Below are 24,632 nucleotides of genomic sequence, written 5' to 3'. Positions count from 1 at the left end.
CCATTTATCGACACCAGTCAACCCTGCTTAGCTCCCAGGCTAAGTTGGGCTATTAGTTACGGTAAAAGATGGACTACTGTCCAGCGCAGGCATTCTGTTTTTAATTGGTTTCATTTATACCCTGCTTTTTTCCTCAGTGGGGACTCAAAGCAGTTAGTATCGTTACCTGCTCCACCATTTTATTTGAGAATATGTGTTCTAGGGATGGTACATTATCCCAAAAGACACTGAAAAGGTGGACAAGAATTATAAAGGGTCTTGCTGCAAGTACAAAGAAGCAAAAGATACCTTTTACTATATGTGGTGGACTTATATCAAGATGAAAAGATATTAGAAAAATATAAATTATGAGATCCAAAATATTTCAAAAACCCAAGTTTCCGATGAAACCAGAAATTATGCTATTGGTAATCTTGCAAAAAAAAAAAGGGGGGGGGGGTACCACAGCTTACTTGTAGTTATTGTTGGGGTTTGCAGGAACTGGTTAAAGACATTTAATGCCCGACTACTTGTAGAGAAGTTCAAATCAGGAAGGGTAGTTCTTAGAGAGGTTCAACTGCGAAAAAGCTAGTATGACTATATTATGTGATTGTTGTTGGTTTTATACTTAATTTATCATGTGCAAACAATATAGTGAGGCAGCAGATTACTACATTTGCTCCTAGATGATTTATACAGGTAAAATCTCCTTTTCCATCAAACTGTGTGCATCTATTTAATATTATCAAATTGGTTTTTAGTAACAAGGATGCAAAATGTCTGCCAGATCCATTAATTTTCTTATCTTTAGATCTTTTGTAATTCAAAATTGGCAAGTCCTTTATCTGAGTTTTATAAATTTTCCAGAAAAGATCCTTGCTTCTCTCCCCAGCTCTAGCATTAAAATCTCCAGCCATAAATATTGTGGTTGTCGGATGAATCCTGGCCAAAGATTCCAAGTAGTCCTCTAACTGGGTCCAGCGCTGGGATATATTACATGCATGGATATATGGTGGGAGATAGGTGTTTACCAGGATTATAGAAAATTCCATAAACTCCAGTAATAATGCCATTGTGTAAGGAGGGCTATTAGGTAACTCAGTAACTCTAACTTTGAGGATTACTGAGATAGATAAATCAATCCTCCAGAGCACCTTCCACTTTTCCCAGTATCAGGCGCAGGTCAAAAACATGGAGTGAAACCAGAGAGCCAAACTTTATTCTTTACCCATGTTTCCTGAAATAATATTAGGTCAAATTTACTCAGGCATTCTTTAACATTGCTTGATGTCATCCTAGCAGCCCACCCAGCCATGTTCCAGGATAATATTCTCAGTCATTCCTTTTTTGTTTTAGAGGCTGGATCCACAGCTGAACCATCCAGAAACCTATGACCAAAAGGACTCAGGGGCATAACTAGCTTCTCATTCCATGAGGGCCTGTTTGAAGGACGAGGCAGCAATCAGCTTTAACCGGTGTTCTGATTTTTATTTTAACAGGACACCTGCAAAAGATTCTGTCCCATGATCATCCTCCAGAATATTCTTTTGACTTCTATGCTGCATACATAAATATTCTTCTTGGTGTCTTCTATCCAGTCTGCAGAGACCTGAAAGAGCTTCGACATCTGGTGAGAGGTCTCTTGAGTATTTTCCTTAATAAATGTGTAAGTTGTCATTTTGATTTTGCTGTTGGAATTTGCAGATCATCTCACAACTATCTCACCGATGCTATGTTGCATATTAAGCTAATTTTAAACTGCTGTGCAGATCTTAGTTTAGTTTCCCCAAAGCATGTGGTTGTGGACAGAGTCGTCTCATGTTGTGATGAACACATCCTTTTAAGGTGATTTAATAGCTAGCCCTGAGTTCTCTGACTGCCTGGTTATATCATCAGAGTTCTGGGGAGAGAGGGAGTGGGCTCAGTTGCCCCAAGTTCCTGGACAGGGAGTGTCTTTTGCAGAAAGGGATTTCTGTTTCTTCCCCAACCCCTATCTGAGGCAATATAAGATAACCACCGGAAGCCATAAAACTTTCACACAAAGAGTGTAAATATGTGTTTTTAGTGAAGTAAAACAAAAACAAAACTAAGGAACACTGAACATTCTTGCAATTTTCCCCACAAAGTCTCTCAACAGTCACAAAGAATGGTAGCCTCTTCAAATAGGACTTAATGAAGACGTGGGTGAAGTCTTTAAATTCTTAGTGTTCCACTCGTGATGGTACAGAGAGAATAAGGAACTGCTTTTAATAGAGAGAATAAGGAATTGCTGAGCAGCCAGGTTGAAACGGATAAAAGGAAGTACTTCACCCAAAGGGTGATTAACATGTGGAATTCACTGCCACAGGAGGTGGTGGTGGCCACAAGCATAGCCACCTTCAAGAGGGGTTTAGATAAAAATATGGCGCAGAGGTCCATCAGTGGCTATTAGCCACAGTGTGTGTGTATATATAAAATTTTTTGCCACTGTGTGACACAGAGTGTTGGACTGGATGGGCCATTGGCCTGATCCAACATGGCTTCTCTTATGTTCTTATGTTTTAAAAGGACTCCTCACGGTTTCAATAGTTCTTCCTCAGCCTCTTTCTCCTGACGTTACACAGAGCCACAGCTCTACCCTTTACAACATGGATCCACGCATGCTCTAATTTGCTGCTACCAGTGTGGAGCATATTTACACGCTTTGCGTGAAAGTTTTGTTTCTTCCAGTGGTTATCTTCTATTGCTGATCTTCCTTCACACTGGCTCCAGTTGTATTTACTATTACTATCTGAGGCAATGGCTCACCATTAAGAAGAGGCCACCCTTCATGAAGGGTCATCAAGATCATTTATGACATGGTGCATCAGATCTTTCACCACCCATTCAGCAAAGAAATTAACATTTTCAACAAAGTGCAAGCAGTGGAGGAGTCTGTTGTAGGCATTGATTTGTCCATTAAACTGACCCCTTCATTTTGGTGCAGAGAGCCAGTTTGGTATAGTGGTTAACTGAGAACTCTTATCTGGGAGAATCAGGTCTGATTCCGCACTCCTCCACATGCAACTGCTAGAGTGACCTTGGGCCAGTCATAACTCTCAGCTGTTTTCTCAAGAGCCGTTCTCTTGAGTGCTTTCTCAGCCCCACCTACGTCGCAAGATATCTGTTGTGAGGAGAAGGGAAAGGAAATTGTAAGCTGCTCTGAGACTCCCAAGTGAAGGGCAGGGTATAAATCCAGTCTCTTCTTCATTTGAAAGCAAAATGATAGCAATTTGTTGGTCTTTCTCATTCTCTTTGTGTGTGTCCTCCCACTCTCTTAGAGCATTGTTTGCTGCTGTTGTGGAGTCCTAGATGCCAGCATTATGGGAAGATCTAATTCCTGGGATTCCTCAGGAACACTGCCTGCATTCCCTCACTCTTTATGTCACTTCCTTTGCCACAGCAGCCAGTAGAGAATAGCGGCCAATCAGGAGGGAAGGAAGGAGCAGGGAGCGATAAGTCTCCTGCTGTGATCACAACCTGAGCTGGAGAGGGATTCTCAGATTCCGATCGTGTCCTTGAACTGGAGGCAAACAAATTTGTACTCTAAGCCTAGGGATGAGGTATTTTTGCCACCTGGTTTGCCTTCAGCTTTTCTAGTTCTTGGCGGCCCACTCTCCATCTTCTGGTGTCGGTCTTTATCCCTCTCATGTATAAGTGTCATTATTGGCTGATCTGTTCTGTCAGGGTCTGTGGTGTTTCCCTTACTGGGTCAGAAGTTGACTTCTTTTAGTAATAGTTTGAAGGTGGTGATACCTTTCAGCAAACAGGGACTTGGGAATTTCAATTATACCACATAATACCTCTTCTTTTTGTCTTGTAGGCTGTGCTGAATTTTTCTAAATACTGTGAGCCTGTGATCCAAGGAGAAGGTGAGTATCCTTTTTCTTAGACTCTGCAGGGCTCATTTGGGTCTGAATCACAGCACTTTTCTCATCAGCCTAGTGCAAACATAATAATACTAATACTAATAATAATAATAGATTTTATTTATATCCCGCCCTCCCCGCCTAGGCGGCTCAGGGCGGCTAACAACATTCCATACATTAACATAAATAAGTAAAACTTTAAATTTAACAATTAAAAAATTTAAACATATAAAAACCAGTTAATTTAGTTAAAATACATAATTTAAGTTACATTAAATGTATCTGGCAGCAATAAAACTGTTCTGGCGCTGGTTCTGCCAGTTTAGATAGTTCCATGGTAATATTATAGATGGCGGTTCTTTTATTCCTAGCAACTCAGCAGTCGATATCAGCATAGGCTTGTCTGAAAAGGGCGGTCTTGCAGGCCCTGCGGAACTGGTCGAGGTTCCTCAGGGCCCGCACTTCCTCCGGAAGCTGGTTCCACAGTGCAGGAGCTGCGGCTGAAAAGGCCCGTGCTCTGGTGTTTTGGAGTTTGACCTCTCTCGGCCCAGGGATGGTCATTTTATTTTTACCCACTGACCTCAGTGCCCTCTGGGGTTCATATGGGGAGAGACTGTCCCTTAGGTAGGCTGGTCCTCGGCCATATAGGGCTTTAAAGGTAATAACCAACACTTCGTACTGGACTCGGTAGGTGATTGGCAGCCAGTGCAGTCCGCGCAGCCCCGGCCGTATGTGCTCCCATTTCGAGAGCCCCAATAGTAGCCTGGCCGACGCGTTCTGCACCAGCTGCAGCTTCCGGGTCCGGCACAGAGGTAGCCCCAAGTAGAGGGCATTACAGTAGTCCAATCTTGAGGTGACCGTTGCATGGATCACTGAATGAATGAATGAATGAATGAACTTTATTACAGTCATAGACCAATATAAAAACTATAACACATCATATAAAACCCTCCTAAAATACCTAAGATAGTATAAAATACCCTCCTAAAAAAACATAAAATACAATAAAATACATAAACATTTCCCCACCTATACAATCCAAGATAACTAAAATATAATTGAACCAATTTTAAAATTCAAGTCAGTTCCAATTTATATAAATCCTTTAAATCAGAGTATATAAAAACATTTATAAACTAAAATTCCAAGAGATCATACAAGACATGCAGTTTCTTGTTTCTTAGTATGGAACTTCACAAGATAATGGCAAAATTTGGCTATCTGTCTAGAGATAGTTGGACTTGCATCCACCAAAAGTTTCTCCAAACATGCCTCGTCCGCGTCTGCCATTGGTTTAACTACAAACGGGGAAACAAACCTATCCCTCTGTACCTGGTGGAAAGGGCATCGAAAAAACATATGAGTCATCGACTCCACCTCTCCCATAGCACAAGGACAGCGTCGGTCTTCATACGGGACTTTTCTATATTTCCCTTCTAGCACCTTTGAGGGCATGGCTGCGCATCGAGCCAACGTAAAGGCTCTTCTGTGGGCTGGTACCTCCAAATAAAAAAAGTACTTGGCCGTCCTCATAACATATTTGGTCTCAGTAGCTGCTAAAAAAGAGGGGGCCTGTTGTAGATCCCTTTGTCTCTCTATATCGCAGATTCTTTGTTTGATAATACTTTTTGCTTTGGCATAGCTCTGCGCCAAGAGGTTTTCAAGTGAGAATCCTATACTTTCTAAGTTGCTTCTGACCAATTGCAGCCACCTTGGCCTATAGGGGTCTTGAGTTATTAAAGGGAAGAGGCCTTTTTTGTTTTTATGGATCCTTAGCCATTGACATGCCGAAGATAACATAATTCTGGCCTCAATTCTCATTTGCCCAGTTTCTAAACGCAAAAGGGCATTTGACACACCTGGCGGAAGCTGCAAAACGTTACAAAGAAATTTAGATTGCACTTTCTCGAGAGCCTTCAGTTTTTTAGCCGAAATGTCCAGGTTAATACCATAGAGCAATTGTGTTAATACTTTGTATTGGAACAGTTTCAGTGCTGCCGGAACATAGAAGGCCCCCTTAGAGCGAAAAAATCTCAGGATAGCGTACATTGTTTTCTCAGCTTTCTCCACCCTCATATTACAATGTTCAGTATAGGCACCTGTATTCTGAATTACCATTCCCAAATAAGTAAATTTTGTTACTTGTTCTATTTTTATCCCCGTTTATCATCACCTTTAAAGCCCTATATGGCCGAGGACCTGCCTACCTAAAGGACCGCCTCTCCCCATATGTGCCCCAGAGAGCGCTGAGATCCGGTTCTCAGAACTTACTAACAATCCCTGGGCCAAGAGAAGCTAGGTTGAAGGCTACCAGGGAGCAGGCCTTCTCAGTGATAGCCCCTCGTTGGTGGAACGACCTTCCTGAGATGGTGCGAGCCCTGCGGGACCTGAACCAGTTCCGCAGGGCTTGCAAAACATTTCTTTTCCAGCTGGCTTTTGAGATAGAACTTGATTAATCCAACGAATGGACATCTAGCCATCTTGCGTACACTATGATACAGTATTTTAGCACCATTTTATATATTTTAACTATTTTAAATAATTTATTTGTGACTGATATATTTAAAACTGTTTATCTTGTTTTATGTGAATCATGGGATCCCCATGTCTGTTAGCCGCCCTGAGCCCGCCTGGCGGGGAGGGCGGGATATAAAAATAAAATATTATTATTATTATTATTATTATTATTTTCTTCCCTTTCATAGTCCAATACCTCTTCTTGGCTTTTTTGCCAAATGCCATCACTTTTGTTTTTTCAAAGTTTATTACCAACCGTTCATTTTCGCAGTACTTAACAAAGCTGCCTAATGCTCTCCGCAACCCAATAGGTGTTCTAGATAACAGTACCACATCGTCTGCATATAGCAGTACTGGAAGATGGCGAAGAGCCAGCTTTGGGGGGTGAAATTTAGTATCAGTCATATGTTCCACCATATCACTGATATAGTAGTTAAATAGGATGGGGGCCAAAAGGCAACCCTGTCTTACACCCTTCTGAGTTTTTATTGGTTCTGTAAGTAATCCCTGCATATTACATCTCACTCTAAGAAATGATTCTTCATGGAGTCCACGAATAAGAAATAGCAGCCTTTTATCAATATTAGAAGCCGCTAGTTCCATCCATATTTCTAGTTTTTCTAAAAGATGTCTTGTATAGATCTTACTTATTATATTTAAAAGACTTATGGGCCTATAATTGGCGGGATTATTTCGATTGCCTTTTTTAAAAATAGGGACAACTATAGCTGTCCCCCACTGCTTTGGGATTCGGCCTGTTTGATCAACATAAGTGAAAAAAGATGCCAGAAATTGTGCCCACCAATTTACATTCTCTTTAAGCATCTCAGCTGGTATGCCATCTATACCTGGAGCCTTCCTATTTTCCAGTTGCATTATATGGGCTTTTATTTCTTGCGTACTAACTGGTGGCCACTGAGGGAAGTTCTCTATGTTACCTGGAAAAGAGGGTTGGACATTGTCATCATATAAATTCTGGAAGAAAACAGTCCATGTTTCCGCCGGAATAAACATGTCCAGGGGAGAGGCTATCTTAAACCCCCCAATCTTTGTTAATTTCCAAAAAAGCGCAGATTTTTTTAGTTTTACAGCCTGTATAAGTTCCTCCCATAGTTTCCGAGTATACTCTTTCTTCTTCCTTTGAATAATGCCTTTATAGGTTTTCTTATGGCTCACTAGGGCACTTTGTGTCTCTACCCTTTTTTCTATGCTACTTCTCATAGCAAGATGATACAAACGATTTAGTTCTTTTTTTGCTTGGACACATTCAGAATCAAACCAACGTTTTGTTTTCCTATAATGCTGATGTAATCTATTCCCTGCTGGCACAGTCATAATAGAGTAAATCTCCTGGATTATATCTTGGTAAACTATTAACGGGTCTTGGTTTTCCTCTAAAGTTGTGAACACTAACACATGCTTCTGCAAATTTTCTGGAGTTAAGATTTCTTTCACTTTTTTATCCAATACCCCACCCCACCTTACTCTTTTCCCCATAATTCCTATCCTTGTTGTATAACATACCTCATTTTGGTTAGGATTTAATGGGAGAGCTATCTGCAGACATAGAGGTAGATGGTCACCCTCCAAGTATGGGAGTACTTGGAAATTTTTAATCAGAGGTAATAGAGAATTGCATACCAACATATAATCAATAGTGCTCATTCTATTCCCAGACATAAAAGTATATTCGCCTGGATGATCGCCATAGAATGCCCCATTTAGGATATGGAACTCTCTTCTTCCTGCTAATTTAGCTAAACATAGGCCGGCAAAGTTTGCCTTACAATCTTTAAAATCTCTTGTGAAGGGAAGTCCATTCTGGCCTTGTTTCTGCTCATTTAGTAGGGAATTAAATTTATTTGCTAAGAAGGCATCATTCATTCCCATAAGGGCATTGAAATCCCCTGCCAGTAAGATTTGAGCTTCCGGGTGTTCCAGGGAAAGATTTATTATAAATTGGTCTAGTGACGCCCAGTTTTCTTCTATAGATGTCTGTTTTGTTAGAGGTGGGAGGTATACATTTATAATAATCAGGATTCCCCTATCCCATCTCACCAATATAGCCATAGCTAAATGGGACAGCGAGGGTTTCAACACGCATTGAACCTTAAGGGCATTGGAAATAAAAATGCCCAAACCTCCTCTTAACCTCCCTGGACCTTTTCCTGGAACTGCTGGTAAACTATAGGAGGAATAACCGTCCAGCAAAAGAGTTTCTGCCATCCACGTTTCCTGCAATAAAATAATATCAAAGTCTCTCTGGAAAAAAGGAACCTCTATGTACGAATGAAGACATCTTAGCCATCCCGCCACGTTCCATGACAAAATTTCAACAGGTTTGTTGGTGATCCCCATGTCTTGCGTTGAGGACAGTCATTTGCATTTTCCTCCATCAGGTGCATGGAGGACATCCCTTATTTCGCATATTTCAGGGTCATCAGCTGCCACAATCAGGTTGGAATTATGCTTTCCTTTGTTAATTATTATAGTTGGTTCTAATGGGAAATGATGGGCCTCCTCTGCAGAATGGGTCCCTTCACCTTCACTCTTCCTCAGCTCACAGGCATTAGTACTTCCCTCTATTTCCATCTCCCTACAATCAGTAGAACCTCTGAGACCCTTCAGGGTAGATGTCAATTGTTCAAAATGGTCTATCAAGGACTCTTGCTCACAGTCTTGTAACAATGTAAATTTTGCAAGCAGTTGTTTCTCGAGTTCCTCCTCTGGCCAACTGGAATCCAGATTTTTCTGTCCGATCCCAATATCTCCTGTTAGGGGTGCCTCTTTGTCTAAGTTAATGGAGGTAATAGAGGGCTTCAGAGCTGATTCCAGCAAAGGAGGGGGTAAATTAGAAGGAGTTGGTTGATCTAAGATCAATACAGTGTTGGTAGATTCCAGTTCTGCCACCAGCGACTGTTTTTTATAGTCCTTCTTAGAACCAACATCTTTTGTTTTTGCAACTATTTTCGAAATTATAGCATTTTTGAAATGTCTTTGTAATCTAATCCCTAGCGCCGCATATCTGTTGCGAGGTTGGGACGTTCCAGGAAGGGGGCCAACTGCCTTGCCCGCTTCAGGTGGAAGAATGCTGACTTGGCAGTGGCTGCTATCTGGGCCTCCATTGATAATGAAGGCTTCAGTAAAACGGCCAAACTCTTTACCTGGCGCACTGGTTTCAATGGTGCGCCGTCGAAAGTTGGGAGAGCTATTTCCCCTCCTAGGGCGCCGCGACCCACACAAAGGACCTCTGTCTTCGCTGGGTTCAACTTCAGCCCACTCAATCTGAGCCACGTCGCTACAGCCTGCAGAGCCCGATCTAGGTTCCCTGGGGCGGAGCCGGGCCGGCCGTCCATTAGCAGATAGAGCTGGGTGTCATCTGCATATTGATGGCAACCCAGCCCAAACCTCCGGACAATCTGGGCCAGGCGGCGCATATAAATGTTAAACAGCATTGGGGAGAGAACTGCTCCCTGAGGCACCCCACAATCAAGTGTGTGCCTCTGGGAACGCTCACCCCCAATAGCCACCCTAAACATAATGCTGCCTTATAGCCAAGCCATGGTTAGGAAGTTTGGAGGTCCTTCTCTTCCATAGGCTTGAAGGGCAGGGACACGGCTCAGGGCAGAGCATCTGCCTTGCATGGAGAAGGTTCCAGGTTTGATCCCCAGCCACTCCAGTTAAAAGAATTAAAGTAGCAGGTGATGTGAAAGACCTTTGATAGCTGCTTCAGCCTGTCAAAGCAGGCAATACTGACCTTAGTGGACCAATGAATTGACTTGGTATTGTCAGCAGAGGGTTCATTGAAGTTTCAAAATGATCAGACTTGTCTTTGATAAAACAAAACTAAGTTGCCTTTATTGATAACTACAATGTTACTCTCTACATGGATTCATTGGAACTGATAACACATTGCTTGAACCATTGGCATTTATGGATACACTTCAAAGGATTGGTGCTTTAAACTACTTCCCATAATAAAACTACAGTATGTCCCCGCAAGTAACACTTTCACATGCCCACTTATCTTTCCCAGCGATGGTTACATCCCCCTTCCGGTGATAGCCTTGCTCCGTCCAGGAGGCGCCTGGGAAACTGGCTGAGCATTCTGCACTTCAAAGGCCCGCCTGGCTTCTTAGAACTTTGGTAACAACTGTTCTCACCCCCCCCCCCTTGTGCTATGCGGGCACTTTGGTTAGTAGCATAAAGATTTATTAAGCATTCAGGTTAATAAGCAGTAATTAATAAATTCAGAAAGCAAATGCAACTTCAATGAAACATAGCCTGACAGGTATAAGGCCTCTTTGTATGTGTTCCAGTCTTCCCCTCATTCGGTTTTGGAATTGACACGTATTCAGTCTTATGTCTGAACATACAGCCTTTGGAGGGGCTGTAAAACTGAGTTATTTGGGATGTAGTGTGGGGCAGGCTGAACAGTGTCTTCTTGGGCTGTTACAATTCTAGTTATAGCTGTGTAGTGTGGATTGGGGCTAGGTGTGTTTATTGTTAATGTTGGTACTGATATAATACTCTACATTGTTGGTACCAAAACTTCAAGAGGGTGAAATGAGTGGGGTGGGGGAGGGTATGCAAGCCTGCAGAGAAATCCAGATTTTGATCTGTAATAAACTGATTGGATTAGAATGCATCAACATTCAGCTGTCGAGGCAGGACAAGAATCCTGAGTGACCTGACTGAAAGAACTGGTTACAGATTGTCCCTGGGTTTTCCAGTATGCTGTATTTTTGCATTTGCAGTGTAACCGATAGCTGGCTATAGGTTGGGTGCACATTCATTTTCAGTACTTGCATCTCAAAAGAATATTGAGCTTCTTACTCTAATGATTGTTCTGAAGACTATGCTCAGCTGAACACTTTTCACTTGTTCATATTAACTAATTCTTCTTCTCTCTCTTCCTCTTTTTTCTTTTGCGGTGGGGCTGTTGGTGCAGCAAATGAACGAGACACACGCCGACTTTGGAAGAATATTGAATCCCACTTGAAGAAAGCCATGCAGACTGTTTACCTGCGAGAAATATCAAGGTAATTGTATTCCCTCTCCCTCACTCTTCTTTTAAGAAAGTTGCATCTGAGGCTTACATAAAATATTACGTATGAGTGGTAAATCAGTAATATCAAAGCAAAAGGCTGTGATTATGAAGCACTATTGAATAACCCCTACTATTAGTACAATTGAATGAAGACAGTCCTCCAGAATAATATGAATTCCAACGATGTAATAGTGTACAATATGTACATGTATTGCAGATATCAGACGTATTTCAGAACAATATTCTCCTTCACTCGATAATTCCCTCAATTTCACACGACTCAATTTCACTCAGAGTAAACCATATACTCTAATGAGACCTCAGTTCATAATACATCTGGCATCAGCTCTTCCATGGTCACAAACTGAATTTTATCTCTTTACTCAGAGTATGAAATGTTCCTTGTTCCTCTTCTTGGCTGAACCCGTGTTTTTTGTATGTATGACTGTTAGACCGTCAAGGCCAGATCACATAGAATCTGCTCAATCTTCAGCCTTAATGTTCAGTCAAAGACCACCTATCCCAATAGGGCGACTCGTCTTAGAATCATTACCCCGTTAGTTGATATGATCCCTGGTCACATAAATGCAAACAAAGCAAGGCTTTACTGGTTTTTATCTGGTACTAATTCTTAGATTACATGTCTAGTTGCTAAATTCTGTGCATTAATTCTTAAATTATGGGAATCGTATTTTAAAAGTTCTTAAATTCAGTTTTTTTTCTATTGTACTTTATGTCTGATCAAACTGTATGCTAGTCTTAAGACAAGAATAAGCAAACACACACATGCATTCTCAGTCTAACCTAACTCAAATGGCTGTTATGAGGATTAAGGAGAGGAGAATGAAGTAAGATGCACTGGGTTCCTGTTAGGGAGAAAGGCGAGGTGCAAATGACACAAATAAATAAATTGTAAGGAGATAATGAAGAGGGCTGAGGACACAGTGCAGTCAAAGTTAAATCTTGTTTATTTCAGCAGGAGAATTAAACGCTTGAACTGCACGGGAATGTTGGTTAATGTTTATTGTTAGTGTTTTTCCAATTTCTTTTGTAGTTTTCAATATTTTTAAAATGTGTATGTTGTCTTTTTGTTGTATATGATATTGTAAGCATTTTGTTTTGGCTGAACAGTACATTTGATCTGCTGTACCCTTAAGGCTTTGCCATTGAAATGAATGAGATTATACTGGCTAAGTACTCCACAGCTCATTGGATTCATGTCTGTCTCTGAGTATGGGCGAGGGTCAGATCTAAACAAACCCTTTTCTGAACCATGCCTGTTCCTACCATGGTAGATGTATATTCCCCTCTCCCCCCACAAAAACAATAAGCCTTGTGTTTAGGAATATAGCAGTGCTTTACAGTGACAGCTGATACAAAGGAGCTTAACTGTGCAATCCTGTACAGAGTTACCCCATTGAAATTACTGGGTTTAGGCTAGAGCAATTCTGCATAGGATTATTTTGTTAGAGGCAATGCTGTGTCAGCCTCCATACCTGGATGAGGGGATTGTATTAATTAATATTTGCAGAATTTTGATACTTTTGCTCCTTAAAAAACCTTCAAGGAACTACCAAATCTTTGGCATGCTTTGGAATCATGTTGTGCAATATTTTCAGAATTTTGTTCTGTGGGTAGGATGGCTCTTGTTACAGGCCTTCTCTAAATAACTGTAGCTGATAATTCTGTTTTGCCCAGACTTAACTATTTTGAACAGCACAATGCTTAACAACCAGTTCCGCTGGTGAGCCAGACTTTGGAGTTTCTCCTGGCATCTTTCCTGCCACTTTCCTTGTAGAGGGCTCCCCTGATAGACACTTATATTTATGTGGGAGTCTGTCTATTGCTGTGGCTGCATGGCTCATCAAGAATGGAATGGCATCCAGTGAACTACACAAGCACTTAATGCCAAGCACTTAATCTTCTCATTTCATCCTTGCCCTGACAAGTCTAATGCCAAAACTGTCTTATACTTCTGTTTTGTAGAAGTGCTGTGTTAGAGAACATGTTAACTGCAGTATGCTTTTAATACTGAAAAAACATTCAGCTTTTAAATTTTGAAACGTGTCCTGCTTTTTTGGTGATGTATTCTCTCTGAATGGTTGCATTTTCTTTTAGCTCTCAATGGGAACAATTACAAGAAGATGGAGAATCTGGACAGCTGAAAGGTATCTGCATGCACAGTAATTTCAATTATAGTTACCCATGCAATTTACAGTGGCTCTGTCACTTAGGAAACAACTGTAAACCGGCCAGTTCAAAGACACTGAACAGACAGCAAAAAATGCTAGAAGTTCTCCCCCCTGCCTTATGAATGGTAATTACATTGGCTTGCTTGTAAGTCTGACCAGTTCAAAATATTTTTTGTCTGTGAATTTTCCCTAGGACTTTCAGCCCATGCTCATGTAGAACTTCCATATTACTCCAAATTCCTCCTAATAGCAGCATACCTTGCTTCTTACAACCCTGCCAGAACAGATAAAAGGTTCTTCGTGAAGGTAATAATGTTCATTCTTTGTCCCATAATCTAAAGGCAGGCTCAGTTCATTGCTAACAGTATTTTATCCTGAATTAAGGTCCATGGGACTGTTTTAGGTCTTTTGTAAGCTGATTTGTATAGCGGTTTAAAAGGTGCAAATGTCAAACAGCTGGTTCAGGGTGTACAAATATATTGTGGTATTTTCTGTATCTGTAGAGCCGTGAGCCCTAATGTGGCCCATGACAGCCGTTGTGCTCACTGTTGTGTTTTCCCAGTGCCTTCTTGTTTCTTCCCTCTTCAGCAACAACACCTCTTCAGCAGTGCAGGAACCAATCTTGACTTTCCTAGATTTCCTTGACGCTTCAGGAGGCATCATTCAGAAACAGTAGCCTCCATCATAGGAGGTCGTTTGACTTGGAACTTCCCAGTCTTTTGAAATTGCTTCCCCATAGCAGCCATTTTGTGATTAGTCCTGCCTCTCATGGCAGCCATTTTATGGTGACCTCCCATTACCCTTTCTCAAAATTCCAGTAGGGCTCACTGACTCAACAAGGTTAGGGACGCGGGCTGTAGAGGTAGTGCTACCGTACTTGGCACCAGTTACTTACCCCTCTGTTCTAATGAACATGAGACCTATTCTGCTTGTGCCATGTTTCCCATATTTGTGATGGTGGATAGACCATTACTAATCTAAACTGGAGGGACACTTCATTCTTATTTATCTATTTTTTATTTATTTATCTAAGATTTATATCCCGCCCTTCCCACTAGGTGGCTCAGGGCGGCTTACAACATGTAAAACTAACATAAAATATAAAATTAAGCATTAAAATTAACATTTCATAATTTATAGTTAAAAATCTAAACAATTATTATATACGTAAACATTAAAATCATACAGCGGTCTTAAAGCTACACTCGATTCAAGTTCGATTTCAGATTCAGTATTTCGGTGTTCAGTGTTCGATGTTCGATGCCGGTTAGCCGTGGGCCAGCCGGAAGAGGGCTGTCTTACAGGCCCTGCGGAATTGGGTAAGGTCCCGCAGGGCCCTTACCTCTTCCGGCAGCTGGTTCCACCAAGATGGAGCCATTACGGAGAAGGCCCTGTCCCTTGTGGCTTTCAAACGGGCTTCCTTTGGCCCGGGGACAACCAGGAGGTTTTGAGTTCCCGATCTCAGTGCTTGCTGGGGAACGTGTGGGAAGAGACGGTCCCTCAGGTAGGCAGGTCCTAGGCCATATAGGGCTTTAAAGGTAATAACCAGCACCTTGTACCGAACTCGGTAAGGTATTGGTAGCCAGTGCAGAGCCCGAAGTCCCGGCTGAATGTGCTCCCTCCTTGGGAGCCCCAATAACAACCAGGCGGCGGCGTTCTGCACCAGCTGCAATTTCCGGGTTCGGCACAGGGGCAGTCCCATGTAGAGGGCATTGCAGTAGTCCAGCCTCGAGGTGACCGTAGCATGGATCACTGTTGCTAGATCATCGCGCTCCAGGAAGGGAGCCAACTGCCTTGCCCGCCTAAGATGGAAAAATGCGGACTTGGCAGTGGCTGCTATCTGGGCCTCCATTGTTAAGGAAGGCTCCAGAAGTACCCCCAGGCTCTTGACTCTATGCGTCGCAGTCAGCGGCGCACCGTCAAAAACCGGAAGGGGTATTTCCCTTCCCGGACCCCGACGGCCCAAGCAAAGGACCTCTGTCTTCGCCGGATTTAGCCTCAGCCCTTTCCTCAGAGGAGAAGGATCTTTCATGTTAAGTATTCAGTAGTCAGTTTTATGCTCAAACAAATATTCAATCAAGAAAAGTTTCCCTTTTGAAACAAGGTTTAAGCAGAGATAATCCAAATAATAGAGCTGTTTTAGAGTGGAATCTGATTGCTTGCAACTTTTATGCCAATAAAGTTGATTGACTGACCGACTGCTTGCAACTACATCTTCTCCAAAGCGCTGTATGTAACATTCCTACCCTTCCTAGTGCCATTTTTTGAAGGTCTGGGGGAGCCACTTTTTCTCCTTTTGGGGAAACTTACATGTAGCCATCAGTATACGAGTTTCCCCAGAAGGGCAAATGGCATCCCTCCAGGGCTGTTTCAAGTCAGAAAAATGGTAGGGTGAGGAGGGGCAGGGAGGCTTAAGCACCCTCTTCTCACATGCCATGGTGCTGATTCCAAGGCAGAGAACTCCAGAACACATCTTTATAACTTGTGAATTGACCCTTAGTTTCTGAAGCCAAGGTTGGGTTGCCAAAGGTTTGGGGTAAGGGTAGTTTTAGAGGAATCTGGTGGAGAAACATGTAGTCATGCCAAGATGATGTAATGGTTAGAGTCTTGGACTGGGATCTGGGAGACCAAGAGTTATATTTCCATTGTTCCATGGAAGCTTGCTTGGGCCAGTCACACACTTGCAGCCTGACCTACGTCATGTGGTTGTTGTGAGGGAAAAAATGGAGGACAGAAGAACATGTAAGTGGCTATGGGTCTCCATTGGGAAGGAAAACATCATATAAATGAAATCTCTCTCTCTCGGCTTGGCTTCGCGAACGAAGATTTAAGAAGGGTGCAATAGTCCACGTCTGCTGCAGGCTCGCTGGTGGCTGACAAGACCAATGCGGGACAGGCAGGTCCGGCCACAGTGGCTGCAGGGAAAAGTCTGATTTAGGGTTGGTGCTGTAGCAGTGCGATTCTTCCTCAATCAATAAATGAAATAAATGAAATAAGTAATAATATTTTGAAAGTGTTATAGCTATGAGCTCCAGGAAGGGTGGAAAGGCTTTACCTTATCTTGCAGATACATGAGATACTAGGTCTGTTTTCTCTCTCTAAATTGTGAACAACTGTTAGTATTGCACAACTGATTGCTACTTCTTTTCATTCACAGCATCATGGAATTATTAAGAAGAAAAATCAGAAAAAACATGAAAAGGTATTGGGCTTGCTATTCCTGAAATATATTAATTCTCTTCTTATTTATTTATTTATTTATTTATATTAAGATTTATACCCCGCCCTTCTCACCTAGGTGTCTCAGGGCGGCTTACAACACAATAATTAAAACAATTTCAGTTTAAACAATTAAAATACCATTAAACCATAATTTAGTAAAAACAAGATAGAGTAAAAACCGGCGGCCTATAGATACATTTTTTCATCCAGGATATTTTGCATTGTCAGTTAATATCATAGGCCTGCCGGAAGAGGACTGTCTTACAGGCCCTGCGGAATTGCCCTAGATCCCGCAGGGCCCGCACCTCTTCCGGCAGTTGGTTCCACCAATAAGGTGCCGTTATTGAGTAGGCCCGATCCCTGGTGGATTTTAGGCGGGCCTCCTTTGGCCCGGGGACTACCAACAGGTTTTGTGAACCTGAACGTAGTACTCTCTGGGGAACGTGTGGGAAGAGACGGTCCCTAAGGTAGGCAGGTCCTAGGCCATATAGGGCTTTAAAGGTCATAACCAACACCTTGTACCGGACTCGGAATATTACTGGCAGCCAGTGCAGACCCTGGAGCCCCGGTCGAATGTGCTCCCATCTTGGGAGCCCTAATAACAGCCGGGCAGCAGCTAGTTGATCCATAATTCAAAACAGCAATGTATCAAGAAAATATAGCCAGGATCCAAACTTGTGAAATGCATGGGTGTGGGACGTGTATAAATTTTGTTGGTTTTGCGCAAGGAGTTTCCTTTTTAGTTTGGTAGTGGCTTGCCTTTTCAGCATGGGAAACTGCTGTTTTATAATCTTCCAAACAAAATTATGGCTATACCATCAGTTCTTCCCTATGCATCCAGTATTCTAGTGAACAGGTGCTGTGTCCTACATGCATCTCTACACCCCCTTATTGATGGAAGGATTATAAAACCATCAAAGTTTGGGCAGCATTTGGGCTGCCACAGCAAATGGCACGTGAAAACTGTCAGTGGCGAAGATAATGAAGAAGAGCCCGTGGTAGTGCCTTGAAGGGGAAGGTGGGGGCAAGGTGACCAGAGCACTGGAGGGAGGTGAGCCAGAGCTAGCAGTGAAGACAGTGGAACCTGTAGCCAGTGAGATGAGGGGGCAGGAGGGAAGAAAATGAGATTTCCACTTTCCAGTGAGTTCCTGTGTGTCCCCTTCCTATGAGATCTTCGTAGCAGAATGACCACAGAAACTACTCAGGGGTAACTTCTGATTTTTTAAAATAAATTTGTCTTGCTAATCTTTCCTATTGATTTTTCTATAATAAATACTTTCCCAAATGTTGCCTTGTTTATCTGGGATATGCAGATGGCCCCAAATTTGTGTATATTTTAACTGCAGTAGTTGGATAGCACAACAGTGTAGTGTAACTTTAATTTCTCAAACATGATTATGAACATATGAAACTGCCTTATACTGAATCAGACCTTTGGTCCATCAAAGTCAGTATTGTCTTCTCAGACTGGCAGCGGCTCTCCAGGGTCTCAAGCTGAGGTTTTTCACACCTATTTGCCTGGACCCGTTTTTGGAGATGCCAGGGATTGAACCTGGGGTCTTCTGCTTCCCAAGCAGATGCTCTACCACTGAGCTACCGTCCCTCCCAAATTATGAGTTTCCTGACTTTGTAAGTTCATTGCAGCTGTGTGCTTATCTAGCCTGCTCATCACAGGGCCTTGAGACATGAACAGGAGCACATGTGTAGCAGGACCTTTCCCCTGTCCCTCTCCTCAACCTCTGGGAAGCACTTTTGCAAGGGTTATATTTATTTATTTATTTATTTATCTGGGATTTATATCCCGCCCTTCCCACCGAGTGGCTCAGGGCGGCTTACAACATATATAAAACTAACATAAAAATATAAAATTACACTTTAAATTAGCATTTCACAATATATAATTAAAATCAGACATTTGTTATAACTATATGAAAGCCCTACATTGCAAAGCTGTTTGTTCAGATTTGGAGTTGGTTAAAAGTTATTCTGGGTTCATAGCAGTATCTGGACCAGAGCTTTGGCCTCCATTGTGGAAATCATGGCCATTCACCACTACCAGCAGCCATAAGCCTGTACTATTTTACACTGCAGTAATGCCTTGCTATACCGCAATTTGTGCAAAAATTTCAAAACATGCTTACACTTTTCTCTATGTATTCCTAAATTATGTTCCTTGATGAATGACAGCTTGTAGATTTCTTGGTCTTATTTATGTACTCCACTCTGTAGTCCTGTTCCCAGGAAGCCATATAGGTCTTCAGTAATATTTAGTGCAAGAAATGACCAAGTCTCTGTAAGTATACATGGCAACCTTATTGAAGAGAGGGAGAGTAGAAAGGTAACCACAAGGTTCTCCTCCTTTGTAACTTCATGAAAGAGAATAAGTCTAGGAAAGTGAAATGCTTTTTGACAAAACAATGAATTATCATGTATATTAGAATCAAGATGTTAGGAATCATACATACCTGGCCTTTTCCCCTTTACCACAATGCAATCCAAACTGCAGATTCTGTTCCCCCACAAGCTTGGCCAACTTACTAGTGACTTTTGCACATACGTAAGTAGGGGAATATAGAGTTAAAGATTGTGTGTCAGCAGGAAAGAAAATTGGCTTGGATCCTACCTAGTGTGAGCAGACGCACACTTTTCCTTTCTCACTGAATCCACTACTCCTGTCCATGGTGGACTGCTGGGTGGGCATTAAAGTGGAAGAATGAAGGTGTTGAAAACTGCTGTGTTCCATGAATGATTATGCTTTCCATGAGCAAAGAGGATCCAAGGCCATGCTTCTAATAACTTTTGGTATTGCCCTCTATAAAATGTGTGTTTAATTTTTGTTTGGCTTCCTTTCTTTTTTAAAACTTAGAATTTTAATTTTTAAAAACGAGAATTTGAAGCTACAGGAGTTTATATTTCTGTCTTTGAGGAATATGAATCCTACTTCTGAACTATTTGTTTGTGAAAGGGTGCTCCTTTTTTGGTACATCTGTCTATTATAGAGATGATGCTGTTGTTGGAAAGAGTTCTGTTACAGTTACTTCTGCTGAATGGAGAGTGATCAGCAAAGTTTAAGGGAGAAACAGTGAAAGAGAATCTTGGGCTATATTTCCATGGGATTTAATAGATCTTGATATGGAAAAAGTAGGGAATGAATGTGTGTGAATGTAAATGACCACCTTTTGGGGGATGTTTGAAGAATTTTGAACAACTCCATCTTTGAACTCCCCTTATGGAATAAAAGTTAGATTAATGGAAGGAACAATCTGTTGAACAATTCAACAGAAATGGAACTGATTGGGTTTCACATAAAATAATAGGAGCTTTTGGAAAGGATATCTTAATAAATATATTGCCTTTTTACAGACCAGCAGTCACCTTCTTGGGCCAAAGGCATTTCCCTTGGACAGGTTGTTAGCAATATTACACAGCATTATCGACTACAGAGTTGCTTCAACTGCAAATATATTTTCCCAGGTGAGTTAAATTCTTTTTACTATTTAGGTTCTTAACATAAATTTCAAACATTTGTGTTGCTGAGGTTTCTCTACAAAATAATCACAAGCTTGGATTGTTCTTATTAGTTGTTGTCGTTTAACCATTTGCAAAGTTCTTTCAGATACGTAAAGAGAAATTGAATCTGTCAGCAGTTTGGCTGCTAAGGGTTCATCTAAATGGTGTGTCCATCCCCCCCTTCATTTCACAGCCAAGTGAGTTCCAAGTGGGAACAAACAATGCTTCCTTTGACAGTGCTGGCCTGAGAGCGCATAGCGCCCTAGGCAGGCTTCCTGCCTGCTGCCGCCCCCTGGCCCTTGCATTGCCACAATGTGGCGCCGCACTCCACCCCCCCCGCATGACGAGGCTTGGCCCCCCTCCACTGTGTCCCTACCATCACCCACCTTCCCTCCCTCCCTTCCTGGCACTGCAATGCAGCTGCGCTCCATTGGTACATTTGGTGGCTATTTCAGCTTTTCATGACAGTGTTGCTGGTTATTCAGTTTTCCATGTAAGATTTCTAAGATGTTCATGAAATTTTTGTTTTTGTATGTACTCTCCAGTTTTCCCTCCCATCCCAGAGTTGGGCGTCTTTTGTTCTGTCAGCCTTGTTATATAAACTCTTTGTACCAATGGCTACATATAACCTATGTTTCTTATCATACATGACAGCTTTTTTTCTGGGCATCACTTCTGCACAGAGAGTTGGGGAGTTGCAGGCCCTGAGTTGTTTGTCTCCCTTGCTTAGGTTTCATGGCACTAAGGTTATATTGTGGAGAAATTTTGGCTTCAGGGAGTAGTTACCATCAGGAGTAAAAGGTCACCCAAATGGATGTAGGCAGCTCCCATGATGACTCGCTGCTCTCTGTCCCTCACTACGAAGCCAGAATTTAAGTATATAAATTGCAGATAAGTCAGTCGAACTTTTAAACCTTTGTACTAAGATGGTACCCACAATGTTACTGTGATTTCAACATAGAGATCATGCTGGGTATATCCTAAATAAACTTTTGATTGATTGATATGTAAACAGTTGTGCTGTGTGATGGCTGACAAAGATGTACCCATAATTAAAAGGAAACATTTATAACACATTCCTAAATTTGGCATGAAGAGGTTCTCTGTTTGCATTACATTCAGTTTTCATTTTAAATTATTTTTAACAGAAACTTATTATAGCTACAATTGGCTAGGCTATTCTTGGCATTCACCATGTCCCGTGAGCAATATTTTGGAAGTGTTTTTGGCTACCAGGGGGAGGGACTGGTGAAAATCCTGAGGAGATAACAGGTGAGATCCCACCTGTACACCCATTCATGTTTCCCTGTCTTTTAAACCCTCATATCAGTTTTGGAACTCTGATTCTCTGCTGTCTGCTCTCCACTAATTTCAGAAATTGGCTAGATAATTAGCAAATGCCCTAATTTGCTAAATATAAAACTCCCTTGGCCTTCTCAACAAGAGAGGAGTTTTTCCTAAATGAATATCTTTAGCCTCGATGCTTAAACGGAGAGAGAGCTGCCACCTGACACCAGCTAGAGTTCCCGGTGACCAACCGTCTGAAAAGCAGAACCGCCAACATAGTAATGGTACAGCACCGTGGAATAGTTTTTAAATTTTAATTGTATTAATGTTTTATAGATTTTATTGACTTATTGTTTTAAATCGTGCAAACGACTGTTGTAAGCCGCCCTGAGTCCGCTTGCGGAGAGGGTGGGATAAAAGTCTAATGTAAATAAATAAATAAGCCTCACAAAGTGAATTTTCGCTAGGTGGCAGCATAACCTAGTGAATGAAAACAGATTTGTGGGGATCAGCATTCCATGGTTACAGCAGAGTCTGGCTTACACATTAAATAGAGCCTTCGCACCTAAACATACTGAAGGCCCCTTCCCATGTTGTATTCAGCTGCTGTGTGCAAAAGTATTATAGGGAATTGCTATAGTTTGAACGAAGTGGTTTATCTGTATATATGCCAATTACTCTTGTGCAGAAAATCTTTCCCAGACATGGTTTTTTGAGGTCTTTTATTAAGAATTGAACCTGGTACCTTCTGCATTGAATGCTTACACTTAGACAATTCTGACTTCATGACTCAGGTTTTAGGGCTACAGGGTTTGGGGGCGGCCTGTGAACCACCTCGGAATGCCCCTAAACTAAAAAGTAGAGGCTTGGCTGAAGGGAAGCAGGGAACACAAATTGCAAGGATGCCATGGATCTCCTGTTCTGACACAGAGACCCTGGAGAGATCACAAGTATGGAGAACTATAAATATTTAATATTTAATGTATGTTAGTCCTGGGCAACTGACCAGTTTAAGCTCTGGTGCCAGGTTTGTGATTAACTTCTGAGCTACAAGTACCCTTCTCATACTTCACCGCTTCTGTCTATAATGACATAAGCCTTTTTAAATCTTTTGACTGCCTCAGCTGATCTCTTTCCAGAATCTCACTTTCAGAATCTCAGATAAATGTAATTTTAGATCTTACTCTGTGGTGGTAATTGCGACAAAGAAGAGTTGCCTGCATTGATTCAGCAAAGCAATTCTGAGCAGTGTTTGTTGCCTCTCACCCTCTCAGAGCAAGTTGCAAATGTCTCAGGGAAGATGCACAGGGAAGCAGTTTAGCTTAGCAGTTGTGAAAAAAGTTGCTTAATTCTGATCTGACTTGAACACCAGGTTAACTGCAAAGGTTTAGAATGCTCCTCGTGACAAGATTTCTATAGATACTTTTCAGTTAATATAACCCAAGGAAGCAGTCAGAATGTTTGGATCTCTGATACCCACCATTAACCTATTGGATCCATGCCCTTCTCGGCAAGTAGAATCTGCCAGAGTGGGCTATTTCATGGATGGTGAACATCATCAGTATACTCATTCGTGGAAGGATCAGAACCTTTGGTCTTAAAAGAGGGTGGTGAAACATTTTCTTGGGGGGAAAGCATTTAAAGTATCAGAAGGTGTCCAGCTTACCTTTTTAAAAGCAAGGTACTGCAGAAAATGTGGCATTCCTAAGTCCATGTTTTTCACAATCTGATGTTTTAACTGATCTTGAAAAAAGCTGGCTGCTGTGATGTGTCCTTGGTATCATCAAGTCTGAACTATAGTAACATGCTCTACATAGGACAGTCTTTGGCTTGAAACTTCAGTTGGTTCAGTACATGCCAATAAGAATGCTAACTGAGGCTTGCAGCAATGAACTGCAAGAAAGAAACATCAATGAACAGAAGACATCAGCAGCCCTCGCTAACCTCTGGAGAAGCCCACACCACCCTTTCTCCACTTGTTGTGTGATTGTGAGTGGTGGGTGGCTTGCTGGCCTTTTGACTGTGAGGGGGAATGGCCAAGGAGAGCCCCAGGTGAGTGAGGCCTGCTTGAGCTGGCTGGTTGGGGGGGGCGGCATATGCTAATGAGTTATGCTAATGAGCTCCACCACCTCTTTTTCTACAAAACGACCCCTGTGACTAAACATCTGGAAGGACAATTGTGGTGGTTCTTCAGTGGAACAGGCTTCCTCGGGAGATGGTGGGCTCTCCTTTGGAGGTTTTTAAACAGAGGCTAGATCAGGAGTGTCGAACTCATTTGTTATGAGGGCCGGATCTGACTTAAAAGAGTTTGTTGGGCCAGACCATGTCTGCTTGGGCCGAGCCATGTTGGGCCAGGCCACATGTGTACCTATTTAAGATTAGGTCGCATAGATATAAATTTTATAAAGAACACAAACACAAATATATATGCTTAAAACGTTAGCACTAATTGTTCCCAAAGGTGCTTTCTCCCATGGGCTCCAGGACCTGGGCAAAGGAAGCTCTGGCTCTTTCCTTCCTTCCCAAGGGACTGGGTGGGAGAGGAGCCTCAGTCAATAGAAGGAAGAGAGGCTTAGTTCAGTAGCTCTGCTGTGTAATTGAGAGAGCCTGGCAAAGCAAGCTATTCCTCTCCTCAGCCAATGGAGAAAATAGAGGTTTTGCTCTGTAGCTCCTATGCTGAGCTACATAGCCTGGCAAAGCAAGCTGTTATGCAGAAGGGAGCAAGAGAGAGGAAGAAGGAAGCAGATGATAGCCAGTTGCTCGGGGGCCTGATAGGAGCCCTCCGGGAGACTGATTAAGCCCCCAAACTGAATGTTTGACACCCCTGGGCTAGATGGTCATCTGGCAGCAATGCTGATTCTGTGAATTTAGGCAGATCATGAGAGGGATGGCAGGAAGGGATGAGCTGGCGCTCACACTTGTGGCCCTTTCTTACATGCCCTCTTTGGGGTCAGGAAGGAATTTTCCTGCAGGCCGGATTGACCCAGA

General features: G+C 42.2%; 1 protein-coding gene across 2 annotated transcripts in view; it reads left to right on the top strand.

Moving 5' to 3' along the window:
- ORC5 (origin recognition complex subunit 5) overlaps window positions 1–24,632 on the top strand; it is a 139,450-nt gene that overhangs the window by 23,198 nt on the left and 91,620 nt on the right. For both annotated transcript variants that reach the window (XM_060244706.1, XM_060244705.1), the window contains 7 exons: window positions 1,479–1,609; window positions 3,821–3,869; window positions 11,335–11,425; window positions 13,552–13,601; window positions 13,819–13,931; window positions 16,783–16,827; window positions 20,211–20,321. In XM_060244706.1, the coding sequence (XP_060100689.1) occupies window positions 1,479–1,609; window positions 3,821–3,869; window positions 11,335–11,425; window positions 13,552–13,601; window positions 13,819–13,931; window positions 16,783–16,827; window positions 20,211–20,321 (590 nt within the window). The remainder of the gene's footprint in view (window positions 1–1,478; window positions 1,610–3,820; window positions 3,870–11,334; window positions 11,426–13,551; window positions 13,602–13,818; window positions 13,932–16,782; window positions 16,828–20,210; window positions 20,322–24,632) is intronic.

The sequence above is a fragment of the Heteronotia binoei genome, chromosome 8, assembly GCF_032191835.1.
Source record: "Heteronotia binoei isolate CCM8104 ecotype False Entrance Well chromosome 8, APGP_CSIRO_Hbin_v1, whole genome shotgun sequence".
Taxonomy (NCBI): Eukaryota; Metazoa; Chordata; class Lepidosauria; order Squamata; family Gekkonidae; genus Heteronotia; species Heteronotia binoei.
This window is presented reverse-complemented; position numbering and strand designations above follow the sequence as displayed.